The 25,836-nt window shown below is 41.1% G+C and overlaps 1 protein-coding gene and 1 non-coding gene across 2 annotated transcripts in view; both read right to left on the reverse strand.

Moving 5' to 3' along the window:
- Positions 1–5,231: 5,231 nt before the first annotated feature.
- Positions 5,232–25,836, reverse strand: part of LOC139442879 (poly [ADP-ribose] polymerase 1-like) — a 30,341-nt gene continuing 9,736 nt past the window's right edge. The window contains exons 9-27 of the mRNA XM_071223786.1: positions 25,606–25,688; positions 24,346–24,465; positions 23,835–23,936; positions 22,238–22,404; positions 21,097–21,242; positions 20,419–20,494; positions 19,198–19,275; positions 18,487–18,619; positions 17,296–17,494; positions 16,532–16,657; positions 15,728–15,811; positions 14,604–14,726; positions 13,397–13,519; positions 12,115–12,213; positions 10,998–11,150; positions 10,220–10,347; positions 7,653–7,714; positions 6,700–6,817; positions 5,232–5,754 (exon numbers count right to left, since the gene is read on the reverse strand). Of these exons, the coding sequence (XP_071079887.1) occupies positions 5,682–5,754; positions 6,700–6,817; positions 7,653–7,714; positions 10,220–10,347; positions 10,998–11,150; positions 12,115–12,213; positions 13,397–13,519; positions 14,604–14,726; positions 15,728–15,811; positions 16,532–16,657; positions 17,296–17,494; positions 18,487–18,619; positions 19,198–19,275; positions 20,419–20,494; positions 21,097–21,242; positions 22,238–22,404; positions 23,835–23,936; positions 24,346–24,465; positions 25,606–25,688 (2,193 nt within the window). The 3' untranslated portion in view covers positions 5,232–5,681. The remainder of the gene's footprint in view (positions 5,755–6,699; positions 6,818–7,652; positions 7,715–10,219; positions 10,348–10,997; positions 11,151–12,114; positions 12,214–13,396; positions 13,520–14,603; positions 14,727–15,727; positions 15,812–16,531; positions 16,658–17,295; positions 17,495–18,486; positions 18,620–19,197; positions 19,276–20,418; positions 20,495–21,096; positions 21,243–22,237; positions 22,405–23,834; positions 23,937–24,345; positions 24,466–25,605; positions 25,689–25,836) is intronic.
- Positions 19,412–19,536, reverse strand: LOC139444438 (small Cajal body-specific RNA 8). Its single transcript, XR_011651764.1, has one exon. It is a non-coding gene; the product is annotated as a small Cajal body-specific RNA 8 (non-coding RNA).

The following is a 25,836-nucleotide window of genomic DNA, read 5'->3' on the forward strand; positions in this document are numbered from 1 at the left end:
GAGCTAGCACTATAAATCGACATCAGTCCGGACTAATACAAGCAGCCACACACGCGTGCATGCATGTCGCTATATAAATGGAATAATCAAACAGTTCTTGTTTTATTTCATCAACGCCAAGCGCCAGGCAGGGGAACAAGAAGCACCATCTTTCGAAGTATTTTGGTTTGAGCGGCCGAGGATCGATCCTGTGCCTAGCGCGAGTGCACCGTCACCTACATTTCCCAATAGGGCAAACCATCAATGTCAAATCTTTGATGTGATTCAGATGATAGACTGCCTTTCTGGTAAAGAAAGCTCGAGGCATTATATTGGAAAAAATTAAGTCATACGATCGTTGATGAAAGAGCAACGTGATAGTCCGGTCGGAAGAACAGCGGAGTTCCGGTGGAACATCACTGAGGTTGTGAGATAATTACATTACAATTACCTCCTGCCATACAAGAGAATGATTTCCCCAAAGTAAATTGAGCATCTACTGTTTGTTACTGGTGTCTGCAAGTGACGGTCGTACGTGTTTACAATAAAGACCATTTTCGCCAGCAGGGCTGCACACTGCCGATTCGTTGTGGAGCTAGTCGACTGGCCTTACTGAATTATCTCCCTTGAGTCCTTGTTGCGTCGAGTGCTCTCACCTACGCCATTAAAAAGGTATATGGATATATAAAGACCAGGCCCTTGTTGAAAATGTTCAAATCGTTTTTAACACAGAAAACGCTCAAGACAATATGGGTACAATATGCATTGAGTTCATTATTTTCTGGTGAACGCTGTGATATTTGGGTGCAATATGGCTGAAACCTCACTCACTTAGATCACAATTTCAGTCACACACCCATTTCAATGCTCTCTTAAACCTTAGATGGGTTGGAGTGTAGTGATATGGGCTTAACAAGAATGTAACATCTGTATTGCATTGCGGCTAAAGAAAGGACAAAGAACACAGTCTGGCAGGACTAAGAGCTTTACAGCTTTGGTAAAGATTGAGTTGGGCAAAACGCATTTTCCCGACCCAGGTGTGTCCACTAGCGTGTAAGATGGATATAACGCTGCTTGGAACATTTGGTAAACAAAATTAACACGTGTGGCGATGACAGACAGCGGGGACTCTGGGTTTGAATCAACCACTGCGTAACCCATTAGCTACAATGTAACTACCCTCTACGTGCATCTTTACCCTTAACATGGAGTGCCTGCAGAGGCGGATACAGCTTTTTTGAAAAAGGGGTGGTTGGGGGTGGGGTTCACAAGTAAGATCTATTTATTGTCTTTGGTGGTAATTTATACAGAAATAAAGATTTTTTTCGCCCATGGCCTGCATTGTTTTCACAACTTACGTATTACATCTACTTAGATTTTGTTTATCACTGCACTCCGTAATATTCCAGCTATATGAAGACGGCCTGCAAATTCTCGTGGACCAGACAGTCCAGTGATCGATATCGTGAGCACGCCATTGGGGGGACGTCCCCCTGCCTGACGACCCGATCCTCTCACGACTATATTTCTTGTGGAGAATCTAACCTCACCCGATATGCCCACGGGAATTTTCTTAAAGAACTATCTGGTGAGTAACATGAACTATCCAATAGTTCAAAAGCTGACATGGGGATACATAAATACTTTTAATCACTTATTGTGCAGCCCGTGGGGAGACGTTTAGAGTGAGTGAGTGACTGAGTTGGGTTTCACGCCGCTTTTAACATTATTCCAGTTACATCGCGGCGTGTCAGCTTAAGGTGGGAGGAAAACCCGAAGTGATGCAGGTCTCGGATGTTTACCACTTTGGTGAAATCCACAAGCACCGGTATGGTGCTGACGAACCAAGAAACATAATTCGAACCCACAATCATAGGTTCAAGATGTTCAGACGAAAAGTGAGAGTTAAGATTCGGCAGCATTGTACGAAAAGTGGCTACATAGCTGCCTTGGGGGTGGGGGTGGATTTCAAGCCATGCATGGGAATACACTTACGCGAATACCATGATTAAGGTTCAACACGACTTTGAACATAAAACAGAGTTTCAGTCAGTGTCAGCTTGATGTGGGAGAAAAGATGTAGGTCTTAGATGTTTACCACTTCGGAGAAATCCAAAAGCAAGATTATGGTGCAGACAAACCTGGAAAAATGGAGAACTTGGACTTGAATCCAACCAGCCTGCACAGTGAATTGTGGCTGGAACACCTGTGCCCCAACGTATTTAAACAATGTAATACAATTAACCTACTGTTTACGAATGGATGCTCAGATCAGACACCAGATTATTTGTTTGTAGGTTGTTCAACACTGCACTCAACAAGGTGAAATCTGGTTTACCGTCACTTCAAGATTATTGCACTACTATAGCCACGAGACTGCATACCCATTTTATAGTGTTAGCCCTGTGAGAACAATGATGCAGTGTTACAGCAATACCCCATTCTGACACAGTAACCGGCCAGTCCTTGATTTATGCCCTTAAGGCGGAATGCCAAGCAGGTGAACCATGTACCATCTATTAACCTCGTTGGTATGAGGCGGCCAGGGTCGAACCACCAACAACCCACTCTCCATACTCAGGTGGTTTAAGCGCAGAGTGAGTGAGTGAGTGAGTTGGGTTTAACACCGCTTTTAACAGTATTCCAGTCATATCGCGGCGTGTCAGCTTAATGTGGAAGGAAAGCCCGAAGTGATGCAGGCTTTAGACGTTTACCACTTCGGTGAAACCCAGGAGCACGGGTATGGTGCTGACAAACCTAGAAACATAATTGGGGCGAACCGGGATTCGAACCCACGATCATAGGTTTCTGGCGTGCCCAAGGGACGCAACTCTGCACAGCGAATCGTGGCGCCTTAGACGACTGGGCCACCCGTGCCACCTTAAGCGCAGAGTGAGTGTTTGTTCACACTCCCCAATGTAACAAGAAACACAAATTCCAAGTCTGTCACATATATATTTTTGCATACATGACATGCATTATAAGGTAGGAAAGAGATCACATAAGACTAACATTTCAGTATTTGTCCAGTAGAAATATACATGCAATTGGTTATATCACATGCTTCATTCTTTACCACAGCTTTATTTATCTAACAAGAAATTCAATGAAAACAACTACTTTATGTTCATAACTGCCATGACACTGAGGTATGACAATAAGGCATTGACAGTCACAAGTCATACACTCTGGAACTAGAACACATTTGCTCTGAAATCCAAACGTGATTGTCAAGTGGCTTCCATTATCTGGCAGCATGAGTGAGTGAGTGAGTTGTGTTTTAACTAGTTTTGAACAGTATTCCAGTCATATCACAGCATGTCAGCTTAATGTGGGAGGAAAGCCCGAAGTGATTCAGGTTTCAGATGTTTACCACTTCGGTGAAACCCACGAGCACAGGTATGGTGCTGACAAACCTAGAAACATAATCGGGGCAAACCCACAATCATAGGTTTCTGGCGTGCCCAAGGGACACAACTCTGCACAGTGAATTGCAGGGCCTTAGACGACTCGGCCACCCGTGCCCCCTGGCAGCATGACAAATTGCAACAGCAAAGCCAAACCAGACTATGTTTAAAGTCAAAAAGTTATCTAGTTTGAAGTGGGACTTTGAAGGGTCAGCTAATGTCTCTACTTGCACTGACCCGGATGCAGGTCTAGGGCATTAAACCCACGAGCGGTGATGACAAACCTAGAAACATAATCAGGTCAAACCAGAATTCGAACCAACAACCATATGCTTCCGCCATACATAAGGGACACAACTCTGCCCCGGACCAGTAGGAAACAAAATAACAGTTCACAATAAATCCACGGCTACCGAGTCTACACCAAAACAAAGGTTTTGTATACATTTCAAAATAAAATGAAGAAACTTACACAACATGCTTTCTTGATAAATGACGAACGTCACTGCATATGATTTTCTCTTGTGTATTCAACTTTGCCAAGACAAAATAGATGTCATAGTATTTGTGTGCTCTATAACATCGCAATTTGATCACTGTTGAAAGAAAACACTAATTTAAACAGATTTTCGTAATGATGCAAGCTGACAAACAGGTGACGTAAAAATCTGAATCATAGGCAAGATTGAACATGAGATGAAAGTAATACATGCATGGAAAACTTGCAGGGAACCTGAGAATGGACCTATTGCATCTACTTTGAGTTGATGAGGGAGCGTTATTTAAAACAAGCATCAGGGATGTGAACAACTTTATAATGAAGCCTCCATAAAGCAGGAACAATCTTGACTCTCTACATTTGAAGAAACCTCCCGTCATCTAAACATTGTCTGGATATGACTTGACCTATGACACCAGCACCCAACTTACACATACAAGTGATTCCTTAAAACAGATAAACATATTTGCACACAGAGAAGTGTGCACGAAGTAACTGTCCTCAAAGCCATCAATAACATAAATCACGTCTTACATGCTGAAGTCAACAAGCTATCTTGGAACTACTTTGAACCAAATGAGTGAGTGAGTTGGGTTTAACACTGCTTTGACTTCTATTCCAGTAATATCATGATGTGTCAGCTTAATGTGGAAGGAAAGCCCAAAGTGACGCAGGTCCCAAAATTTACCACTTTATTGAAACCCATAAGCTGCTGACATACCTGGAAACATTTTTGGGGTGAACTAGCATTTGAACCAACAATCATAAGGTTTCTGAAATGCACAAGGGACGCAACTCTGCACAGCTAATTACAGAGCCCTAGAAGACTGGGCAACCCCTGGCCCCTTTTACTAAATGTTTGTTTGTTTGATTATTTGTTGTTTAACACCACGCTCAGCTATATTCCAGCTATATGACAGCGGTCTCAAAATAATCGAGTCTGGGCCAGACAATCCAGCGACTGACATTATGAGCATCAATCTATGCAGTTGGGATACGATGACATGCATCAACCAAGTCAGTGAGCCTGACCACCTGATCCCGTTAGTCCCCTCTTACGACAAACATGGGTTGCTGAAGACCTATTCTACCTCGGATCTTCAAATAAGAAACATGACATGCAGGGTCTTTGTTCTGTTCGGTGGTTCATCCCAACATCAGACATATTTATTTATCTGAAGAATACATCCTTAGTGAGTAAAACAAAACATACAAAATAACAACCTCAAACAAACAAGTTTGACATTAAAACCAAACAAGACAAGATGCCAACTTTTCAAGAAAGCCTTCTTTATCCAAATTGTACAGTATTGTCACCATACAATTATTCTTCCCCAAAACGTTCATCTCGAGGTAATGGTGGATGGAGCATTGGATGGGGATTTGATATTTGTTTCGCTTAGTTTGATCAATTTAACAATCAAATTACAAGTGATTGTTCCAGTGAGTTGTGTCCAGAGCAGTTGCTTCCTGGCATGTCAGCTTAATGTGGGAGAAAAGCGCAAGGTATTTCAGGTTGTAGTCATTACAAGCACAGGTGCTGTCGGTACAAATCATCGTTCATAATCATGACTGCGAACGGAATACTATCAGACAGCTCTGCACGTCTTCCTTCGGGCACAAACAAGAACACAATCAGGTAAAGAACACAGATCGCACACTACAAGGTTGTCTATGCACTGTTTACAAATGGTATCCAGTGGAAATCTTCCTGGGTGTCCAGTGGAATGTGTCCCAACTGTCTCCGTCCAGCCAGCCAGCCAAAACAAGCAGGCCATCGAGTGTCACAAGGTGTCTCACCACTTGTAGTTGAACTTCATCTTCAGCAGGTACTTGATGTTAACCTGGGCTACATCATATACAATGAATCTGAAGCATGGTTAAGGAGGCAATGTAGAAAGCACAGCCGTTGTATAATGTTTGTTTATTCTACCCTGTAGCCATTATCCTTTCTGGTTCGTCCTATTGCAACTAATGCTTGGTTCATAAATACAGCCATGCAAAATGTAAGTGTTATTATGCAAGTTAATTTAGGTTTATCACTGCTTTCAACCATATTTCAGTCATATCATAGCGTGTCAGCAAAATGTGAGAGGAAAGATTAAAGTTACACATTCTGGTGAAACTCACGGCTGTGGTGCTGACATTGTGATCCCTCCCAGCAATCTCTAGCTTCAAGACATAGAAGTGATAGAGTGAAGAGGGATAGAGTGAGTGAGCATGGTTTTACGTTGCTTTAAGCATTATTCCAGCAATATCACAACGGGGGACACCAGAAATAGGTTTCATGCATTGTCCCCATGTCAGGAAACGCTTTAACCACTAGGCTACCGGACAGCCCCTAGGGACAGTGAAACTGTCAAGTGACCTTTGATCTTAAAATGGGGTCAAATGTTATCATTATCTGTCAAAGTCAAACTCCTGAAACCAATGAAGGTTAATACTGGGCGGAGCTATGATTTCATGGAAAGATAACTTGGCTGAGCGAATGATATCATAGAAAGTAAATATAAAATTTCTTTAAATAACCAACATTTGGACATTTGATGTCACTTTCCAGTCAAAACCTTTTTTCTCCATGGATAGCAAATAGGTGAGGTGAAATGGGGTTTAACGTCGCGTGTCGGGTGGGAAATGATGAAGACAGTCAACGAGATCAACCACCCTATCTTTTTGTCGCTTCTTATGACAAGCACTACTTTTGGGGGACCAACTACATATCCATAGAGATCACTGTACTGCTTTTCCAACACTCCGTGTCTCAAGTAGAGAACATATTCAACAATTGTATTCTTGCAGACGAGCAAAGGATACTCATTGTAGAGCAGGCTGGAGTACTTGATGTCTGCATTGCAGCCCTTGCCCATGGGGATGGCCACACCCTCGGGAGTTGTGTAGGTGCCCTTGGGGTCAGGAGCCGTCATACCAATACCTAAATAAACAATAAGTTATCATAATCCAACATCAAAATACACATTAACAATGTTTACACACAGAGATTACCTTGAGGGACAGCAGCCTTTAAGCTTTAAATTTGTTTATTTGTTGTTTAATGCAACACTCAGCAATATTCCATCTATATGACGGCGGTCGGTAAAATTAATAATCCCATCTGGACCAAACAAACCAGTGATCAATCTGGAATCCAACGACATGCATCGACCAGGTCACCGATCCTGTTAGTCGCCTCTTACGACAAGCATAGGTTTCTGACAACAAATTCAAACCCGGATCTTCACTGGTCTTTGACGTTTTAAAACAGTTGGAATAAACTGTTCTTGTGACACCTCCAAAACCGTGCTTACATCCTTGTATTGACAACATTGTCCTGATAACAAACGTGTATACTATATACAATTTGTTACAACACTTCTCCAGATCTGGATTAAAAGTAAGTGTCTTGGAATAGTATCTAAGCTGTATAATAAACTTGAGAATTGCTGACGATGTTTTGATTGTTGTTTTAACACCGCACTCAGCAATATTCCCGCAATATGACAGTGGTCTGTAAATAATCGAGTCTGGACCAGACAATCCTGCGATTGACATCATGAGCATCGATCCAAGCAATTGGGATACGATGACGTGCATCAACCAAGCCAGTGAGCCTGAGCACCTAATCGATTCTTACGACAAGCATAGTCGCCTTTTACAGCAAGCATGGGTTGCTGAAGACCTATTCTCCCCCGGGACTTCACAGGTATGCTGCCAATGTGAAGGTACATTAGACAAATCTGGGACTAGAGTGCTGGATGACCCTGCCCTACCTTTGGTACTGTGTTTGCCCTTGGGTAGCTTGTCGATGTAGCTTGCCCCCGTCAGCTCATGCCTGCAAGAGAAAATATTTCACATACTCATACTACTTCCTGACAAGTTTGGCATGTCTGTCATAACCTCAGTATTATTCATTCAGTTTTCATTTTAGTTGGTTGGTTTGTTGTATTACGCTGCACTCAGCAATATTCCAGCTATATGACGGCGGTCTGTAAATAATCGAGTCTGGACCAGACAATCCAGTGATTGACATCATGAACATCGATCCACGCAGTTGGGATCGATGACATGCATCAACCAAGTCAGCGAGCCTGACCACCCATTAGTCGCCTTTTACGACAAGCATAGTCGCCTTTTACGGCAAGCATGGGTTGCTGAAGACCTATTCTACCCCGGAATCTTCACGGGTCCAGACCATTTTAGTCAGTGAATACGCAGGAACTCAATGTCAGAATAAACAGTATCATAAAATGTGTCCATTCTCATTAAAATCAGATCTTAGTGCTCGTTACCGCTATCTGAGGATATCCAAATAAAGGTCATGTCAGAACGACATTTCATGAACTTTGACCAACCAATGAAAAGACTAATAAGAAGTCGACATTACCACATCAGAAAGCAGCGTTCTCTCGCTAACGCTACACATACATTTGAGGACATCCCATTACAGGTCACATCAGAATGATCTTTCACAAACTTTGACCAACCAATGAACTAACTAACCAGAAGTCGACATAACCCAATCAGAAAGCAGCTTTCTCTAACATTAAGGCACTAGTTTCAAACTGGCAACTTTCCTTCCAGACTACACTTTGAAAACTATTTTGACAAAGTTCTTAATTCAAAATTTGAAAACAGAACAAACAAAAACTCCCTACAAATATATATTAAGCTCAAATCAAAGTGAAATGTTTTATCCTTGCACCAAAATAATTGTTTGAAAAATATAATTATATGAACATTGCCAATGCTTAGTTCAATGATAAAGATTATTTGACGGTCCACAGGGACTGGCAGTCACATGAATTCCTGGTGAAAGCCAAACTTTATCAGTAAAAAAACTGGTAATTACCGGTAAATGACAACACTGATTTATCTATCTGGTAAGTGACGTTTTGATTGGTCAGACAAATGATTGTTTTGATGTGACCCATAATGGGATGTCCTCAAATCTTTGTTTACCAGTATCGAGAAGTAAGATCTGATTTTAATGAGATTGAAAAATGTGTCATGCAGGTTGTAAAAGTAAAGTTCCCGCTGGCTTTTGAAACTGCCAGTCCTAGTTGACTGGCAACTCTATAGTGGACTGGCAACTCTATAGTGGACTGGCAACTCCATAGTGGACTGGCAACTCCATAGTGGACTGGCAACTCTATAGTGGACAGGCAACTCCATAGTGGACTGGCAACTCTATAGTGGACTGGCAACTCTATAGTGGACTGGCAACTCCATAGTGGATGGGCAACTCCATAGTGGACTGGCAACTCCATAGTGGACTGGCAACTCCATAGTGGACTGGCAACTTTATAGTGGACTGGCAACTCCATAGTGGACTGGCAACTCTATAGTGGACTGGCAACTCTATAGTGGACTGGCAACTCTAAAAGCTACCAGTCCCCCCTTATTTTTACAGTCATTTGAAAATTACCTGATTCCAGTTCATTCATCATCATGTTCAATGCAATGATATCATCTCTGAAGTAACTTAGTTAGATCTCAGACAAATTTCAATCACTGTTTTCTCTCTTTTTTTAATATTTGAGACTAAGTTACTACAATTATACATATTTAATCTCAAAGCAAAGTAAAATGTTATTTCCTTGCACTAAAAATAGACAAGGGGAAACCCTGTTGGTAACAGACAAGCTCACTTTGTTTGAAAAATATACTTACATGAATATCGCCAACAGTTTGTTCTATAACAAAGATTTATACGGTACTTTTTTTTGCTGGTCCACAGAATTACCGGTCCAAGCCAAAATTTACTGATAAAAAAACTGGTAAACGGGAACACTGTAAAAGTGTACCACCAGGGTGAAACCTGCACACACAGGTATGGTGTTAACAGACCAGGTCAGTATCAGAGAAATTTTGGGATGAAACCCATGACCAGCTAATCCTGCTTAGCAATGCAACACTCCACCGAGACTTGATACTACCATGCAGGCATATCTCAACAAGCATGAAATACTCATATCCCTGCCAATATGACATGTACATTTGGTGGAGAAATATTGTACGGTTTTCAACATCTCTCTGGAAAGGAGCACTAATGACATTTTCAGTCAAAGTCGCTGCAATGGAAACTCGAAAGATAAATTTTTTAAAAATCCCAAAGTATCAAAAGGAACCAGTTCACCACTAGACCTATCTATGTGCCAAGTTTGGTTAAGAAATCTCTCATGTTTTTTTAGTTCTGCTCCGGAAACAAAACTTGACAGACTGGCGGACAACAGCATCCATTCCTTATATTGATAACAAATAGTATAGGCAGTCAAGTTAGTTTCAGGCATGTATAGTTCGTGCACAAACACTGCTCCATGTACTTATTGCTACTCACATGTTACCAAGGGCAACCTCACACAGCAGCAGGATACCCGTGGGATCGTTCTTTGATGTACGACAATAGTTGGCCGACTTGGACACCATGTCAGCGAAGTAGATGCCCTTCCCAAACATGTAGCCAGTCTGAAAAAAGAGAAATAGTGATAAGTCTCAATTACTATATTACATACTGAGGAATTGGCACATACTGAAAATAACATTCATGGTAATAATGAGAAAGCATTACGTAAGTTAAGATGAGTACTTACCCCAAACCCCAGATACATATAATCCTACAAATGTTATTTTCTAACTTGTTCGATTTTATTTTTTTATTTATTTTTGAATGTATGTCTGCCATTAATGTTTTGTTCTAAGCAGCAATTTAACAATTCTTCCCATCAATAAATGTGCGATACTGCAAACCACAATATTCCATATCACATCAGTTAAAAATGGATCTAGTTCATACCACGCAAACCACAATTGACAGCATGGGACCCTAACTCACATAATCTATCCAAACTACTTGTAAGTCAGCTGCCGAATACAGCTGGGATTACTGAGTGAGTGAGTGAGAATGGTTTTACGCCGCTTTTAGCAACATTCCAGCAATATCACGGTGGGGGACACCAGAAATGGGCTTCACACATTGTACCCATGTCGGGAATCGAACCCGGGTCTTCAGCGTGACGAGCGAACTCTTTAACCACTAGGCTACCCGACCGCCCCGCTGGGATTACTGGAGACTGGGAATCCCCACTGGGTAAAAAGGCGATGAACACTATACTGACCACTGGAGCCTCCGGTGGTGCTATTCTGAGACCCTGTGAGAGTATACCAGCGAAGTTGGTAACCCTGGAACCATGCCAGAGCAGCTGTTTGTTGTGCAGGTCCTCGAACGGGCGGTAGCGGTTGTATTCTCCTTCACGATCAACTTCAAATATCTAAAAACAATAAGCACTTAATAACATTTCCAGATACACAATATTTTATGAGCAGGTTGGTTTTTTTTCAATTTTGGTGTTGTCCTTGACCAGAATATTGAGACTTCTCAGAGTGCGGATGTTTATTCAATTATCGGTTACAAGAACTGTACCAAACTGTAGCGTGTTCCATAATCCTCTCATCAATTACTTTACACATAGGTATAGTTCAGTAATTATATCTTTGTTATGTAACGTCACACTCAGCACTATCCAGAGACTGATCTTGTGATCACCATCCACACTGTCACGCAACAGTGGTATGCAATCAACCCAGTGTCTTCCTGAGGCAAGGGAGGTAACTGAGTGTAGAAGTCCAGTTTCCACCCTTGCCGAACTAGGCAGGAATTTCTGGGGTTGATCGTAGCGCCACTAGTTACCTGTTATGTCCCTTCTATGTTCCCTCTATTGACTAATCAGATTCCACCTCTAATATCACTTGCATTTGCTTCAAACAAAAGGACGACACCCAGTGACGACGATCGTATCGATAATCAATATCTTCGTTGTAACAAAACCAGTTTTACTTTTTAAAGTGCATCAAATCACGTGAGCACCTAGATTAAAATCATGAAAAGATTTGGAATATATATGTTCACGCTAAAATGGCAGTACTCATGCTTTGCAAATCCTGCAATCGACTGAAATCTGCACGGCAGTTTACAAACAGGATGTAAATTTCATTAAAGGATTTTGATTGGACTATGCATAGACTCGTTACTCCAGCCAAAACGTAACTCCATAATTCCAGCAAGGGTGGAAAACAGGACTTCCATAGTCAGTTATCTCCCTTGCCTCGTGAAGATTTCAACCCGGTCACCAAGCTAGACCACCAAATCCATTTCGTCACCTGTAACAACCAGCGTAGGTAGCAACCCTGAAACCCCACATGGAGCAGTATCCATGGTGCTCCTCCACTACTTACATCTTGGACCTCCAAGTCATACTGGTTGTGTGTGGCAGCATGGGTGTTGGCTGTATAATCCACCAGCTTCTTGTACAAGTCATCACTCTTATCCATGGGCTGCAAACAACAGACACAAACATTTTATGTCAAGGGACCTGTTCTACTAAGCACTGCGACTATCGTAAGCCTACATCAATGTGAGGTATTATAAGAAAGACACAATTTTATGGAAAACAACTTCTTTAATACTGTGAAAAGCGACGTTTCGGTATAGATCCTTATACCGTTGTCAAGCAAAAATTGTGTCTATCTTGTCCTCCGTCAACTTCTAAGTAATGCCTACCAAACAATTTAGTGAGGTATTAAGATAAGTGCAAAGATAACTTTATGAAAAAGGCCTGGGTTTCGTTCCACAAAGCGATCGCAGCATTACGACTATCTTATGCCTATGTTATAGTATGGGAGTTATGATCATCTTAGCACTAAGATCTCTTTGTGGAATGCCACTTATTGATTCTAGCACTAATGTGATAGAACAGTTCTTTCTGCCAAGGAAAGAAAAAAGGACCTTCAACAAAATAGGCAAACACTGCAACCACTATGCCACCTCCCACTGCTCTAAGCATCAAGATTGTTGAACTCCCATACGTAAACAGAATGAACAGGCTGAAGTGAAACAATGGACTCCGATGCACTGCAACATGTAACCTTCCATATATACACACAAACCTGAATACAGAGACAAAGACAAAAAAACAACATAATCCTAACTTTGTTAACGATGGTCTGCATCATCATCGTTACAATGTATGGTCACAACACAGCAATGTTTTGGATGATTCAAAGATCAAACTGTCAGCAACTTTTCTACATAGGAAGTTTGGTCTGTTGTTCAATACCACAAAATAGCAATATGGCAATAGGCCAAACTACAACAGCCTGTAAAGTCAAGTGAGTGTGTGAGTATGGTTTTACGCCGCTTTTAGCAATGTTCCAGCAATATCACAGCGGGGTACACCAGAAATGGGCTTCACACATTGTACCCATGTCGGGAATCGAACCCGGGTCTTCAGCGTGACGAGCAACTGCTTTAACCATTAGGCTACCCGGCCGCCCCTGTCAAGTCCAGACAACCAGTGATTGACATCCATGTCGTATGATAACAGGATCATCCAAGTCACTGAGTCTGACAACCATCTCCATTTGGTTACCCCTGACAACCAGCATAGGTTGCTGGGACCAGTTCAAACCCAGAACTCCTACAAGGGGAACATTTGTAACTGTAGATAAAGAATTGTACCTTCATTTCACATTTGAGCTTCTTGTAGTGGGCATCGATGGGGTCTTCACCCTCGTCCCCTCCCTTCAGCATACTGTAGGCCACCTCTATCTCCAGCAAGTTGTCCAACATCTCCGTCTTCGACTACACAACAAACACTAATGGTTATGTTGGGTACGTAGATAAAAATGCAACATCACTGGATTCACAAGGGGGGGAATGGTTCCTCCCATAAGCAGTATTGTCCTTCTACCTGTATAAATGGTGGTGACCAGTGCCTGTTGAATTATACCACATGACAGTTAAATGAGTGAGCACGTTTTTACACCAACTTAAGCAATATTCCATTATTATCATGGCAGAGGACACCAGAAATGACACTCACACGTATCCAGGTGGGAATTGAGCCTAGGGCTTTCAGTGTGATGATTGAACACCTTATCCATTCGGCTACCCCACTAAGTTAAGCACAGTCTCCTATCAAGGGCTTCCCATATATCTGTCTTGGACTGATACCATTTGCGTTATATGAAGTCAGAGCTGAATGAGGGGCAACAGTATTTTAGTGAAATCCTAGTAAAATATTTTTATTTTTGTATACTTATCCTGCATTACTACTTAATGCATCCATGTAGACGTAGTATTGCAGAATAAGTTAAATAATATTGTCAATAACGTCATTGTCAACAATCATTATTCATAAGGGTGCATGTTTCTGCAAAAAATCAGGCTGAAAATTGTTAACAGTTTTCGTCATTACTTAAACCACAGGTTAATACAACGAGCAACATATCAAACTCATGAACATACTATGTGTGTAAAAGTAGTAGTATATAAGTTTATTACCTACTAGGGCAAACATATCGGGGTTCATAAAAATAATATGTGCCCTAGGGTCATATCACTACACAAGATAACAGTGTATTGTAACTGTCATCCCGACGGCATAGTTGATGTCATTCGAATCTTACTGTGACGTGAGGTCAAAATGATGTAATACTAGAAACAACTGTCATAGCTGAAGAATGTTGATGTCATTCGACAAATTGTGGTTCCGCTGCTGCTGGGACTTGCTGTCCTTATTAGGTAAACACTAAAATTCATCTCTGTATGTAGACATCTTCATTAATAGAACATCATATTCGTGTTCATGTCATACTATGTTTACGACACTCATGCCTAAATTCCAGTATGGCGATACAGTTACTGTATACAATAATGCACATACCTTGATGATGTCCGCAGTGTCAAGAAGCGGCGGTTTCTTCATGCCGAAGTCGTGTGGGATGAGCGTGTAGAATCTGTTGGAAGCATCCAGGAACTGGGTCGGTGTTCCACTCTTCTCTGTCAACTGAAGAACACCATCAGTACTGAATCAGTGTAAAGATGGCATTGTTTGGTCCTGCCCACTGTTCAGCATCACCTAGCCTGAGAGCTTACAAATATGTTTGGGGCAAAGAATGTTTCATATATTGGAGGAATATGGGACACTAGGTTGGTTTGGTTTGCTGTTTAACGCCGCACTCAGCAATATTCAAGCTATATGACGGCGGTACGTAAATAATCGAGTCTGGACCAGACAATCCAGTGATTAATATCATGAGCATCGATCCACGCAATTGGGATCAATGACATGCATCAACCAAGTCAGCGAGCCTGACCACCCTATCCCGTTAGTCGCCTTTTACGACAAGCATAGTCACCTTTTACGGCAAGCGTGGGTTGCTGAAGACCTATTCTACCCCGGAATCTTCACGGGTCTGGGACACTAGGTACTTCATTCAGTAGCAGAGAGCAGTCAAATACACTAGCTAAGTTGCATAAGACGTCATGGCACTCATGTCAACTGAACACACCCCTCATCAATGGTAAGTCAGGCAGTTTCAACAACTAACTTTTCATCCAGTGCCTATCCAGTGCAATAAATTTGCTAAGGTAATCTAAATTCAAACTCAGTATTTACCATATATTTTTAATATCTACCGCTACTCAGGATGAAAGGTATTGATATATTTTAAATCATAACTCCCAAATTTGGTAAATGACTCCCCTAAAATAATGTTGTGAGTCATCATGACTCCTATTTTTACAAGGTTATGTAAAAACCTGACTGTCAGTGTAGTTACAGAAGGTATTCCATGTACATGGTAACCCAGATACTCTGGACACTGAGCCTGCCTCGGCAACAATCACTGTGGGGGATGTTCACATACACTAAAGAACCTTGCCCAAACCCATCATTTGTAAATCAGGACCATCTATCTACATGGGAACTGTCAGGACTGAGGGCATTGAAAACTTATTGAAAACTTCCTGAAAACTTCCTGAAAACTTCCTGAAAACACCTCCTACCTTTTGTAATTCTGAAAGCACTTTGTAAGCAGATTCAATCTGTCTTTTGGATAATTTTCCAAGTGGCATTTTCTTCAAATCAATCTGAAAAGAAACATAAGAATATATAACTTACTGTAGTGTGAAGGCTATATAGACAACCAGGCTCATTAGAATTATACCTATTTCAAGATTCCTGCACTCATACAGCAATGTGTGGGTGTGGGTGTGGGGCTGCTTGCTCTACTAGTCTAGACTGTTTTTCAGTGCTAGCCTGCTGATAAACGATTCAGCAGTTTAACATGGATACCCCACTCAGATACATCATACCGACTTTGAACCAACCAGTCCTTGTTTTATCCACTCCAGGCTGAGCGTCTTTTACAATCTTTTGGTACGACACAGGGGATTTACTTATGTAATAAACGATTCAGCAGTTTAACATGGTTACCCCACTCACATACATCATACCGACTCTGAACCAACCAGTCCTTGCTTTATCCACTCCAGGCTGAGCATCTTTTACAATCTTTTGGTACGACACAGGGGATTTACTTATGTATTTATAAACCAGTTGAAAATAAGAGCATTGTTAGTTTGGTTGGTTGGTTTGTTGTTTAACGCTGCACTAAGCAATATTCCAGCTATATGACAGCGGCTTGTAAATAATCGAGTCTGGACCAGACAATCCATGCGTCAACCAAGTCAGCGAGCATGACCACCCGATCCCATAGTCACCTCTTACGACAAGCATGGGTTGCTGAAGACCTATTCTACCCCAGATCTTCACGGGTCGAGCAATGAGAGGACATGGTGCAGACTTACCTCAAATTCCATCATGGCCTTCTTCATGCTCTCCACATCAAAGATGAGGCAGATGAGATCCTGAACCTCTTTGGGCAATTTGGACTTGGATGAACTTCTGTCTATGGACTTCACAGCATCTTCATCCTTGATAAATCCATACAGAATAAAATGTTTTGTTTGTTTGTCTTTTAACGCCACACGCGGTCTGCAAGTAATTGAAGCTGGACCAGGCAATTCAGTGATTGACATTATGAGCATCCATCAATTCTATTGGGATACGATGTCATGCATCAACCAAATCTTAATTTCGAACACTTCAGAAATAAAGTTTCAATCTTAAACATAATGAGCGTGTTGGTCGTAGGTTGTTTTTAAAAGTACTGCAGTACAGAGAGGGAGATAATAAGAAATTGATCACAAATTGAAACAGAACCTGTCTTTTTCCGTTTGCTGAGCCAATCCAACATCTGTCAACACTTTAATAGACTGCTAGATCATCCCTCAATGTTAAAACTCAAAGCATCTGTGACACCATAAACTTTACTGATTATGAAAACAACTCATTTTGAACACTTCTTTAAATACCAATTTCTTGAATATTTCCTCATATGATTATCTAATGAGGTTTTTTTCGGTACAACTGCTATTTCAAGATATAACAAATTTCTTAATTTCTATCAATTCAAAAATCTTTCTGAAATTCATCATGAAACTCTCAAGTACAACAAACTTTCAAGAAAATAATAATCAGAATATCACCTCAATGGTGATAAATTGCTTACCTGGCCATAATCAATATCCAAAGGATAGAATTTGTTGGGGAATTTCTGGAAATTCTTGCGATCATCAAAGTTATTATTTGTCTTCTCGCCATACAAAGCTTTGAAACTCTCAATAGCTTTATTTCTTGACCCACATTTCTCCAGCTTGTTCCCTCCGATTGTTGTTCCAACACGACCCCATGCTCGGAATATCCACCATCTGAAACATTCAGAGAATATACTTACCATCACGCACAGAAGGTTTTTTTCTAAATACTTTGCATGCAATTCTGCCGAGCCAGAATTTCACACATTTTGGATGTGGGTAAATTTTACAATAATATTTGAAACCTGTCCAACCTGTAAACAATTTTTCAGGTGTATTGCATCGGGATAACATTCTGTATTGCTGTATCGTTACACCATCAGTACTGGGATCTGCCCAGGAATCTCCATTGGGGTCATCAGCATGAAGAGCTCTCAAATGTTGACCCTCAACAGAGACTTGGTTTCTTGTTTGTTGGTTGGTTAACTCCACATTCAGCAATATTCATGAGGGCGGTCTGTAAATAATCAAGTCCGGACCCAATATCATTAAAATCAGACCTTAGTTCTCGCTACCGCTAAACAAAGATCTAAAGACATCCCATTAGGGGTCACGTCAGAATGACCTTTCATCCGACCAATCAGTGCGTCGCTTACCAGATTATGAAAGTGACAGTCAGAATGTGATTTCTAATCATACATCCTCGAAAACTTTAACATGGGGTACACCGAACGATAGTTACGGGTTAAACGACTGATTCCTTACAATCTAGACCATCTATTAGCCATTCCAGAATGTTTTTTGTTCAGGTTTCAAATTTTAAATCGGAATTTGTCAAAAAATGTTTCGTGGCAAAGTCGCCAATTTGAAATTAGTGCCGTTAAGGACGAGAAAGCTGTCTTCTGATTGGTCATTCAATTGGTCGGTAAAGTTCGCGCAAGGTCGGTCTGATGTGACCCGTAATGGGATGTCCTCAGATCTTTGTTCAGCGGTAGCGAGAACTAAGATCTGATTTTAATGAGATTGGTCCAGACCAGACAATCCATTGATTGACCCGCCAAGCATCGATCTACACAATTTGGAAACGATGACATGCACCAACCACGTCAGAGAGTGAAAGCACTGAACCTGTTACTCCTGTCTCACAGACAGTGGCATGTGATTACCGTGAGCTCTTGTCTCCTTCAAGAGCCTGGATCTTGTAGAAAGAGTTAGTTCCCCTGACAATATCCACCAATCCCAGGACAGCGCTGAACACATCTCCCTTCTCATCAATCACATGTGCAGTGTCCTCCAGCCCTGGAAATGACAAAGGCGTTCGTCATATACACATTCAAACAGTTGCACTATTTCAAAATAGATGACAGTCACTACATTCCTATCATGTTCATCATAAAAGTGCCAATTACATATCTCCATTAGTATTTATTTATGACAATATATTTCTTTATTCTTTAACTGTGACGTTTCAGTAGCTACAGTACCCTTATCTCGCTAAGATGAAGTCAATACCATAAGTCAATCTTGTCATAATCAACATTAGAGCTCCTGAATGCCACTTAAAGCCAGGAGACTCCAGTTCCCCACATTGTGTTTGTTTGTTGTTTAACATGGCACTCAGCAATATTCCAGTTATATGACAGCAATCTGTAAATAATCGAACTGGACAGTTCAGTTATGGACATCATGAGCATCGATCTACGCAATTGAGATACAATGACATGTATCAACCAAGTCAGCGAGCCTCACCAACCTGATCCTGTTAGTCGCCGCTTACGACAAGTATAGTTGCCATTTACGGCAAACATGGGTTGCTGACGACCTATTCTACCCCGGATCTTCACGGGTCCCCCCACAATGTGACGACAATGTCTAACCTGAGTCAGGATCCACTGCAGCACCCCCTTTCACCTTCATCTTCAACTTGGCCGGAACGCTCTTGGTGTACATCGCCTCTGAAAATACAACCAGAACATGCAACACTGCACATTCCTGTCTTGGTAGAACACAACATATTCCTGTTTTGTTATGCTTTAATCCCTAGGCAAGCCCACCACCCACATTGGCGGACCAGTGTTAGATTGGAGGTGTGTATGTCCACTCCGTATCTGTCTGTGATAGCGCCTGCAATATCACAGTCATCAGAGAGGGGTTTTATCTAGGAAGACTAAGAGACTGTTACACAGACCTTGATGTGCACAGCGTATCTTCTTCCATTTTGACAAAGATGCTGGTTGTATCACAAATATCATCTGGCCATCTTTTGATGTCAAATATACCAACACAAGTCGATAGGGCACAGAGGTTTGACAGATTCTATTTATCATCAAAGTCATTCTTCCAAATTTTTTATCTTGAGTGAGTGAGTATGGTTTTAGGATGTTTTTATCAATATTCCAGCAATATCCCGGTGGGGTCACCAGACATGGGTATCACACATTGTATCCATATGGAGAATTGAACCCGGTTCTTCGGCGTGACAGGCAAACACTTTAACCACCAAGCTAAACCACCGCCCTTTCTATTTTGAAAACAGAATTAAATCAGTGTCTTTGAGAGTAAAACATACAGCTAACCAGACTCAAATGCAAAAAGATAAGTTATGTACGGAAACCGATGACATCACAATGGTGTGCACATTGTTATGCAATTCACCAAAGCGATATCTCCAAGAAAAAACGGTGTTTGATGGAATGTAAAAAGATCCATATGGTCCACTCAATCCTCATTCTGATCAGCTTCTATGACAAACATGGGTTGTCGTATACGGTATTCACTTAATCAATAAGAAGGATTTACAGGACGGTACCATCATATGGAGTACTTCTGTTTTTTTCGGTTGATGCCCAAGTGCAATCGAAGGATTTTGTTTGTTGATATTCAATAAGCATGATAACTCCCTATTTTCTTATTTCATGCAATCTGATTAAAATTAGACCTTTGACCCAGTCAGCAATACTATAGCTATAACACGGAAGCCTGTCCGGACACAGAATAAAAAAATACCTGACAAAACTCTCAACTCATACCTTACTATACATCAAATCACAAACATACATGTTAGGAATAGCTAATAATTTCATGTGCATCACTCTCACCATCCCTGGCACTCATGCCACTCTTGGCCGCACTCTTCTTCACCTGCTTCTCCGGCTCCACGATTCTATCAACTGGCTGAAACACGGAATAGAGCATCATCTGAGACTTGGCCTCATAATGCCAAAACAAATAATGACCCTGACCATGCATGTCGGGTATCATTTCTAGTACCACTTATTTGGCAAAAACAAAATTGTTGTTGTTTGTTGTTGTTTAATGCCGCACTCAGCAATATTCCAGCTATATGACGGCGCTCTGTAAATAATCGAGTTTGGACCAGACAATCCAGTGATTGATATCATGAGCATTGATAAGACACGCATCAACCTAGTCAGCAAGCCTGACCACACGATCCCGTTAGTCGCCTTTTAGAACAAGCATAGTCGCCTGGCAAGCTAAAGGAAGTCACTCAAACAAGCAGCTTTCGGATTGACCAGTAGCTTAAACATAGGACTATTCGTCAGCAAACTCTGCTTGTCAGCGATAAAGATGACTTGTAAAATCGTTAATTTTCATTTTACATTAAATAGGAAGACATGCCACATGTTTAAATGTCGTCAATGTCAAGACTGTGTTTGCCGCTGACAGCATATTACTTGACTGGCAGACAGGACACTTGAGATTACTTATCAGACAAGAATATCAGTGGCCACTGGAAGATGCTACCACACACTCACATCAGCTCCCCAGGTGGCAATACTGTGTTTCTGGATCATGAGAGCCGCTCCACCTTTCTTGACATCTTCCAGGAAGCTCTCAGCAATCACGTGCACATCAGATTTTTCAGCATCTTTGATGTTTTTACTCTTCTTTGTAACTTCATCTGCAACAGGTAACCAGGTATGATAAATACTTAGCCAGAAATAAACATTATAAAATAATTTAATGCCTTTATCCAATTCTGATTGCCAAACAATTTTAATCATGTCCTTGGACAATATCTAAAACAACATTTGGCTGGTATTCAAAACTTGGAGTGTGTAAGGCATGATACTTCAGATATATCCAAGAGAGGAAAGCTCAAAACTGATGCTGGTCTGAGCCAGTTACCACAACTCATAAAGCCTAGAAGCTTTGTTATAGCACCAACACACACATCATGACAGCGGAAGGCACAAATCGCATAGCAAAATGTGGAATATTAGTGCAATAGGCCACAAGAAGATATTTTCCATGAGCCATGCAGGGTTCACTCCAGGAATTTTCTGACATGGGCCCTTTATGTGAAAATGTAACACATTCCACAGGTACGCCCATGTACACAATGTTAAAATGCCCCATTGTATTTGAAAATGTGCTCTTTTTTCATATTTAGGGGCTAAAAGCACAAGTACCCACCCTAGAATTATCCCTGGCCATGAAACTCGCAATCACGGGTATGCTGTGTGTGTGTGTGTTGTTTACCACTGCACTCAGCAATATTCCAGCGATGTGATGTCTGCAAATATTCTAGTCCAGACCAGACCAGACCAGACCAAACCAGAAAATCCTTGTGATTGACATTGTGAACAACGATCAATGCTGTTGGGGTATGATGGGATGCAATCAACCAAACCACTGGGGATGTCACGATCCACGGATATATAAAAAATATTATAATACGAAACCATATGCGATACATATTTACCTACATTGATTCATATTATAATCCGCGACATATTAGCAGAGTGACCTCCCTACAAACCACTGAGCCAGACCACCCAATCCAATAACTGGCTCTTATGGTCAACATAGTTTGCTGTGGACCAATTCTAATCCGGAATAGGCAACTGAAATCATAGCAAACATCAAAATGAGATTGTGTGTGCTTTCCCTCACCCTTTGTACTGATGACTGCTGCCACAGTTTTGTCCACTTTGGAGACAACAGTTCCTCCCATACTAGAGATTTCCTTGCTGAGGGCTGCTTTGGACTTGCTTGTCTTTCCAGCGATGACAAACCTCATGTTCTCCAAGGACTGGGTGAGGCCACTGCTGCTTGCGCTGCTGCAGACGTGATGATAAATGATGTAAACAGCATATCCAGAATCCTGCTGCTTCCAAAGTTTGTCAACCATAGGATGTTTTTTGGATTTTTTTCAAATTATATAAATAAATTCTGCACATTGATGTCAAACCATTAGAACATTAAAAGCTACTAACAAGATTGTTTGTTGGTTGTTTAACACCACACTAAGCAAAATTCCTGCTATATCAAGGCGGTCTGTAAATACTCTTCAGTCTGGACCAGACAATCCAGTGATTGATATCATCAGCATCTATCTATGCAACTGGGATACAATGACATGCATCAACCCTGGCAGACAACCTGGACACCAGATCCTGTTGGTCTCTTCCGACAAGCATGGGTTGCTTAAGACCAATTCAAATCTCCATGGGTTGACTAGTGACAATAAACAATCTCAATTCATATAAATTTCCTTATTCTCTTGTTTGACTCTTCAAAGAGTGATTACCGTATTCGACGTAATAAGCGCCCAGGGCGCTCTCAAATTAGAAATAGGGGGCTCTTATTAAAATAATATTTGGGTGGGAAAAAAAAGAGTTGAAAGATCGTAAGATATAAGTTTCCAGGATTTAATTGTTCATAATTAAGGATGCATATAACACACGAGTGCGTATTATACACGAATGAATAAGTCTTACATTGATCAATCGGAAGGGGTGCTAATTGAGAATGTTCACTACCCAATATAATCAGCAAATATCGCCGCGGGCGTTTATTAGAGCGGGGCGCTTATTACGTCGAATACGGTATGTGCTGTGAAAAACAATATAAAGTGCAGTTCAAATCCAGATCAACGAAACAATGTTGACATGCTTAACCAAGTAACATTAAATGACAAAACAACTGTTTTGAAATAGTCCATCTTGTGAGAACGAAAATGATGTATGAAGTTGGTTGCTGGACCCTAAACAAAGGTTTGATCAGGGTTCGAAATACCTGCCTGCCCGACCGTCCGAGACAGGTCGATTTCAACTCGGGCTGCCAGAATTTCAAATCCCCCTGCCCGACCGTCCGAGACGGGTTGATTTCAACTCGGGCTGCCAGAATTTCAAATCCCCATGCCCGACGGTCAGGTTATATTTCATAGGTGAAAATATTCTAAATATTTCCCAATGATAAGCATTAATTCACATGTAAAGATGAATGATAAAATGTAACCAAAAACGAAACCCCGTTAGCTTTTAGACAACCTAACATTTAGCGATGCGCTTATGCTACAAGCAATCAGTTTTCATATTTTTAGTTAAATTATCCTGAGAAACATATGATTATAGTGGGCAGGCAGGATTTGGTCAGGGCTGGCAAGTATTTCAGCTAGCCAGTCCTGTGGTCTGGCTGAAATGTTTGGGAGTTTCATACCCTGTTATGATACAAGCACAGGACAATCACAGGACATACTTTAACTTACCTTCCATCTACAGTGTCCATTGACGAACTGACCGGCCCCTCAGTTGAACGGACAGTCACAGTTGGGAACACGCGGACACGCTTCACATACTTGTACTTCTTTCTAAATAGATAATTGAAGAATACAATGTCAACAAGTCAGCAGAGAAGGTATGGTGATATGTTCTTTCGTTTTCTCTATTCTCCTGACCAAATTTGTTTTTCAAATTATTAAGAGTTAGCAGTTTTTGAAATGTTGCCATCACTGCATTAACCATGTTAACATGATATATGGAGGATGAAAATAGTGATTCAATATGCAATGTCATCATTTTAAAAAAAATTTACTGCGGGATACAATAAAAGATACATGGGATAATATTTTGATATGAACATTGATGTTATCATTAACTTAATGATAACGACCTCTTGGAACCTTCCAATGAATTGACGGACAGGATCTCCACATTAGACAATCACAAAGCAGCTTTCTTAAGCTTTAAATAATATGGTATATAGAATTATTATCTTACAAAAAGTCAACATCGTGAAATTCCTTGGGCACTTTGAATGGCTTCCTTGTTGGCGTCTTTGTAATATTCATACACTTTGTCCACTCTGTCATGTTCCCTGTGCACTTGTAGCCTTCACTCCTGTAACAGTTTAACATGGAATATTTTACTCCTTGCAAAAACTCCTCAACAAGACCTGGCGGCAATTTAATTCTGTTCCCAATCAGAACTTATTTTGGTAAGGAAAGCAAATCTGATAAATACGCTTTACGACAGTAGCCATGTTGGTGTACACACCTTGACAGTTAAACTTGAAAACTCTTCTGCAGGAACTACCAGGGCAGACATGATCACTTATCATGCTTATATGCAACTTGTCAGGATGTAATTAACACATTGGTGTTCACCACAATGTAAACATCACGTAAGTGTACACCTAAATGAAAACAACACTCTTATGTACACCACACTGTTTGAGTTCTACATGGATGTACACCAGAATGTAAGCAACACTTACGTGTACAACATGATGTAAGCAACACTTATGTGTACAACACGATGTACGCAACACTTACGTGTGCAACACAATGTAAGCAAGACTTACGTGCACAACAGGATGTAAGCAAGACTTACATGTGCAACACAATGTAAGCAACACTTACGTGTACAACACAATGTAAGCAACACTTGCGTGTGCAACACAATGTAAGCAACACTTACGTGTACAACACGATGTAAGCAACACTTACGTGTACAACACAATGTAAGCAACACTTGCGTGTGCAACACAATGTAAGCAACACTCACATGTACACCACACTGTTTGAGTTCTACTTGGATGTACACCAGGATGTAAGCAACCTTTACGTGTACACTGCAATTTAAGTGACCTGTGATGATCAGGGGTAGATTAGGCTTTCAGCAACCCATGCTTGCCGTAAAAGGTGACTATGCTTGTCGTAAGAGGTGACTTATGTGATAAGGTGGTCAGGCTTGCTGACTTGGTTCGAGCATGTATCATATCCCAATCGCGTAAATCGATGCTCATGATGTCAATCACAGGATTGTCAGGTTCAGACGCTATTATTCATAGACAGCCGTCATATAGCTGGAATATTGCTGAGTGCGGCGTTAAACAACAAACAAACAATCTAAGTTCTCAGATGTTTAATATGATGTAAGCTCTACTCATGTGTACACTACAATGAAAGCACAACTAAGATATTTACTGTGATGTAGGCAACACGTACATATGTACACTACAATGTAAGATTTACTCACGTGTATACCAGCTGCCCTCCTGAGCACTCTGTACAGGGCTCCAAAGACCCAAATGTCATCACATCAGCCACAGCATCCATCAGCTGAAGACAACAGGAATAGAATCAACCATGTTTTCTAAGTGAGTGAGTGAATATGGTTTTACGCCGCTTTTAGCAATATTCCAGCAATATCACGGCTGGGGACACCAGAAATGGGCTTCACACATTGTACCCATGTCGGGAATCGAAC

This window comes from Haliotis cracherodii, unplaced genomic scaffold (genome assembly GCF_022045235.1).
Source record: "Haliotis cracherodii isolate W230 unplaced genomic scaffold, xgHalCrac1.p SCAF_5, whole genome shotgun sequence".
Classification (NCBI taxonomy): domain Eukaryota; kingdom Metazoa; phylum Mollusca; class Gastropoda; order Lepetellida; family Haliotidae; genus Haliotis; species Haliotis cracherodii.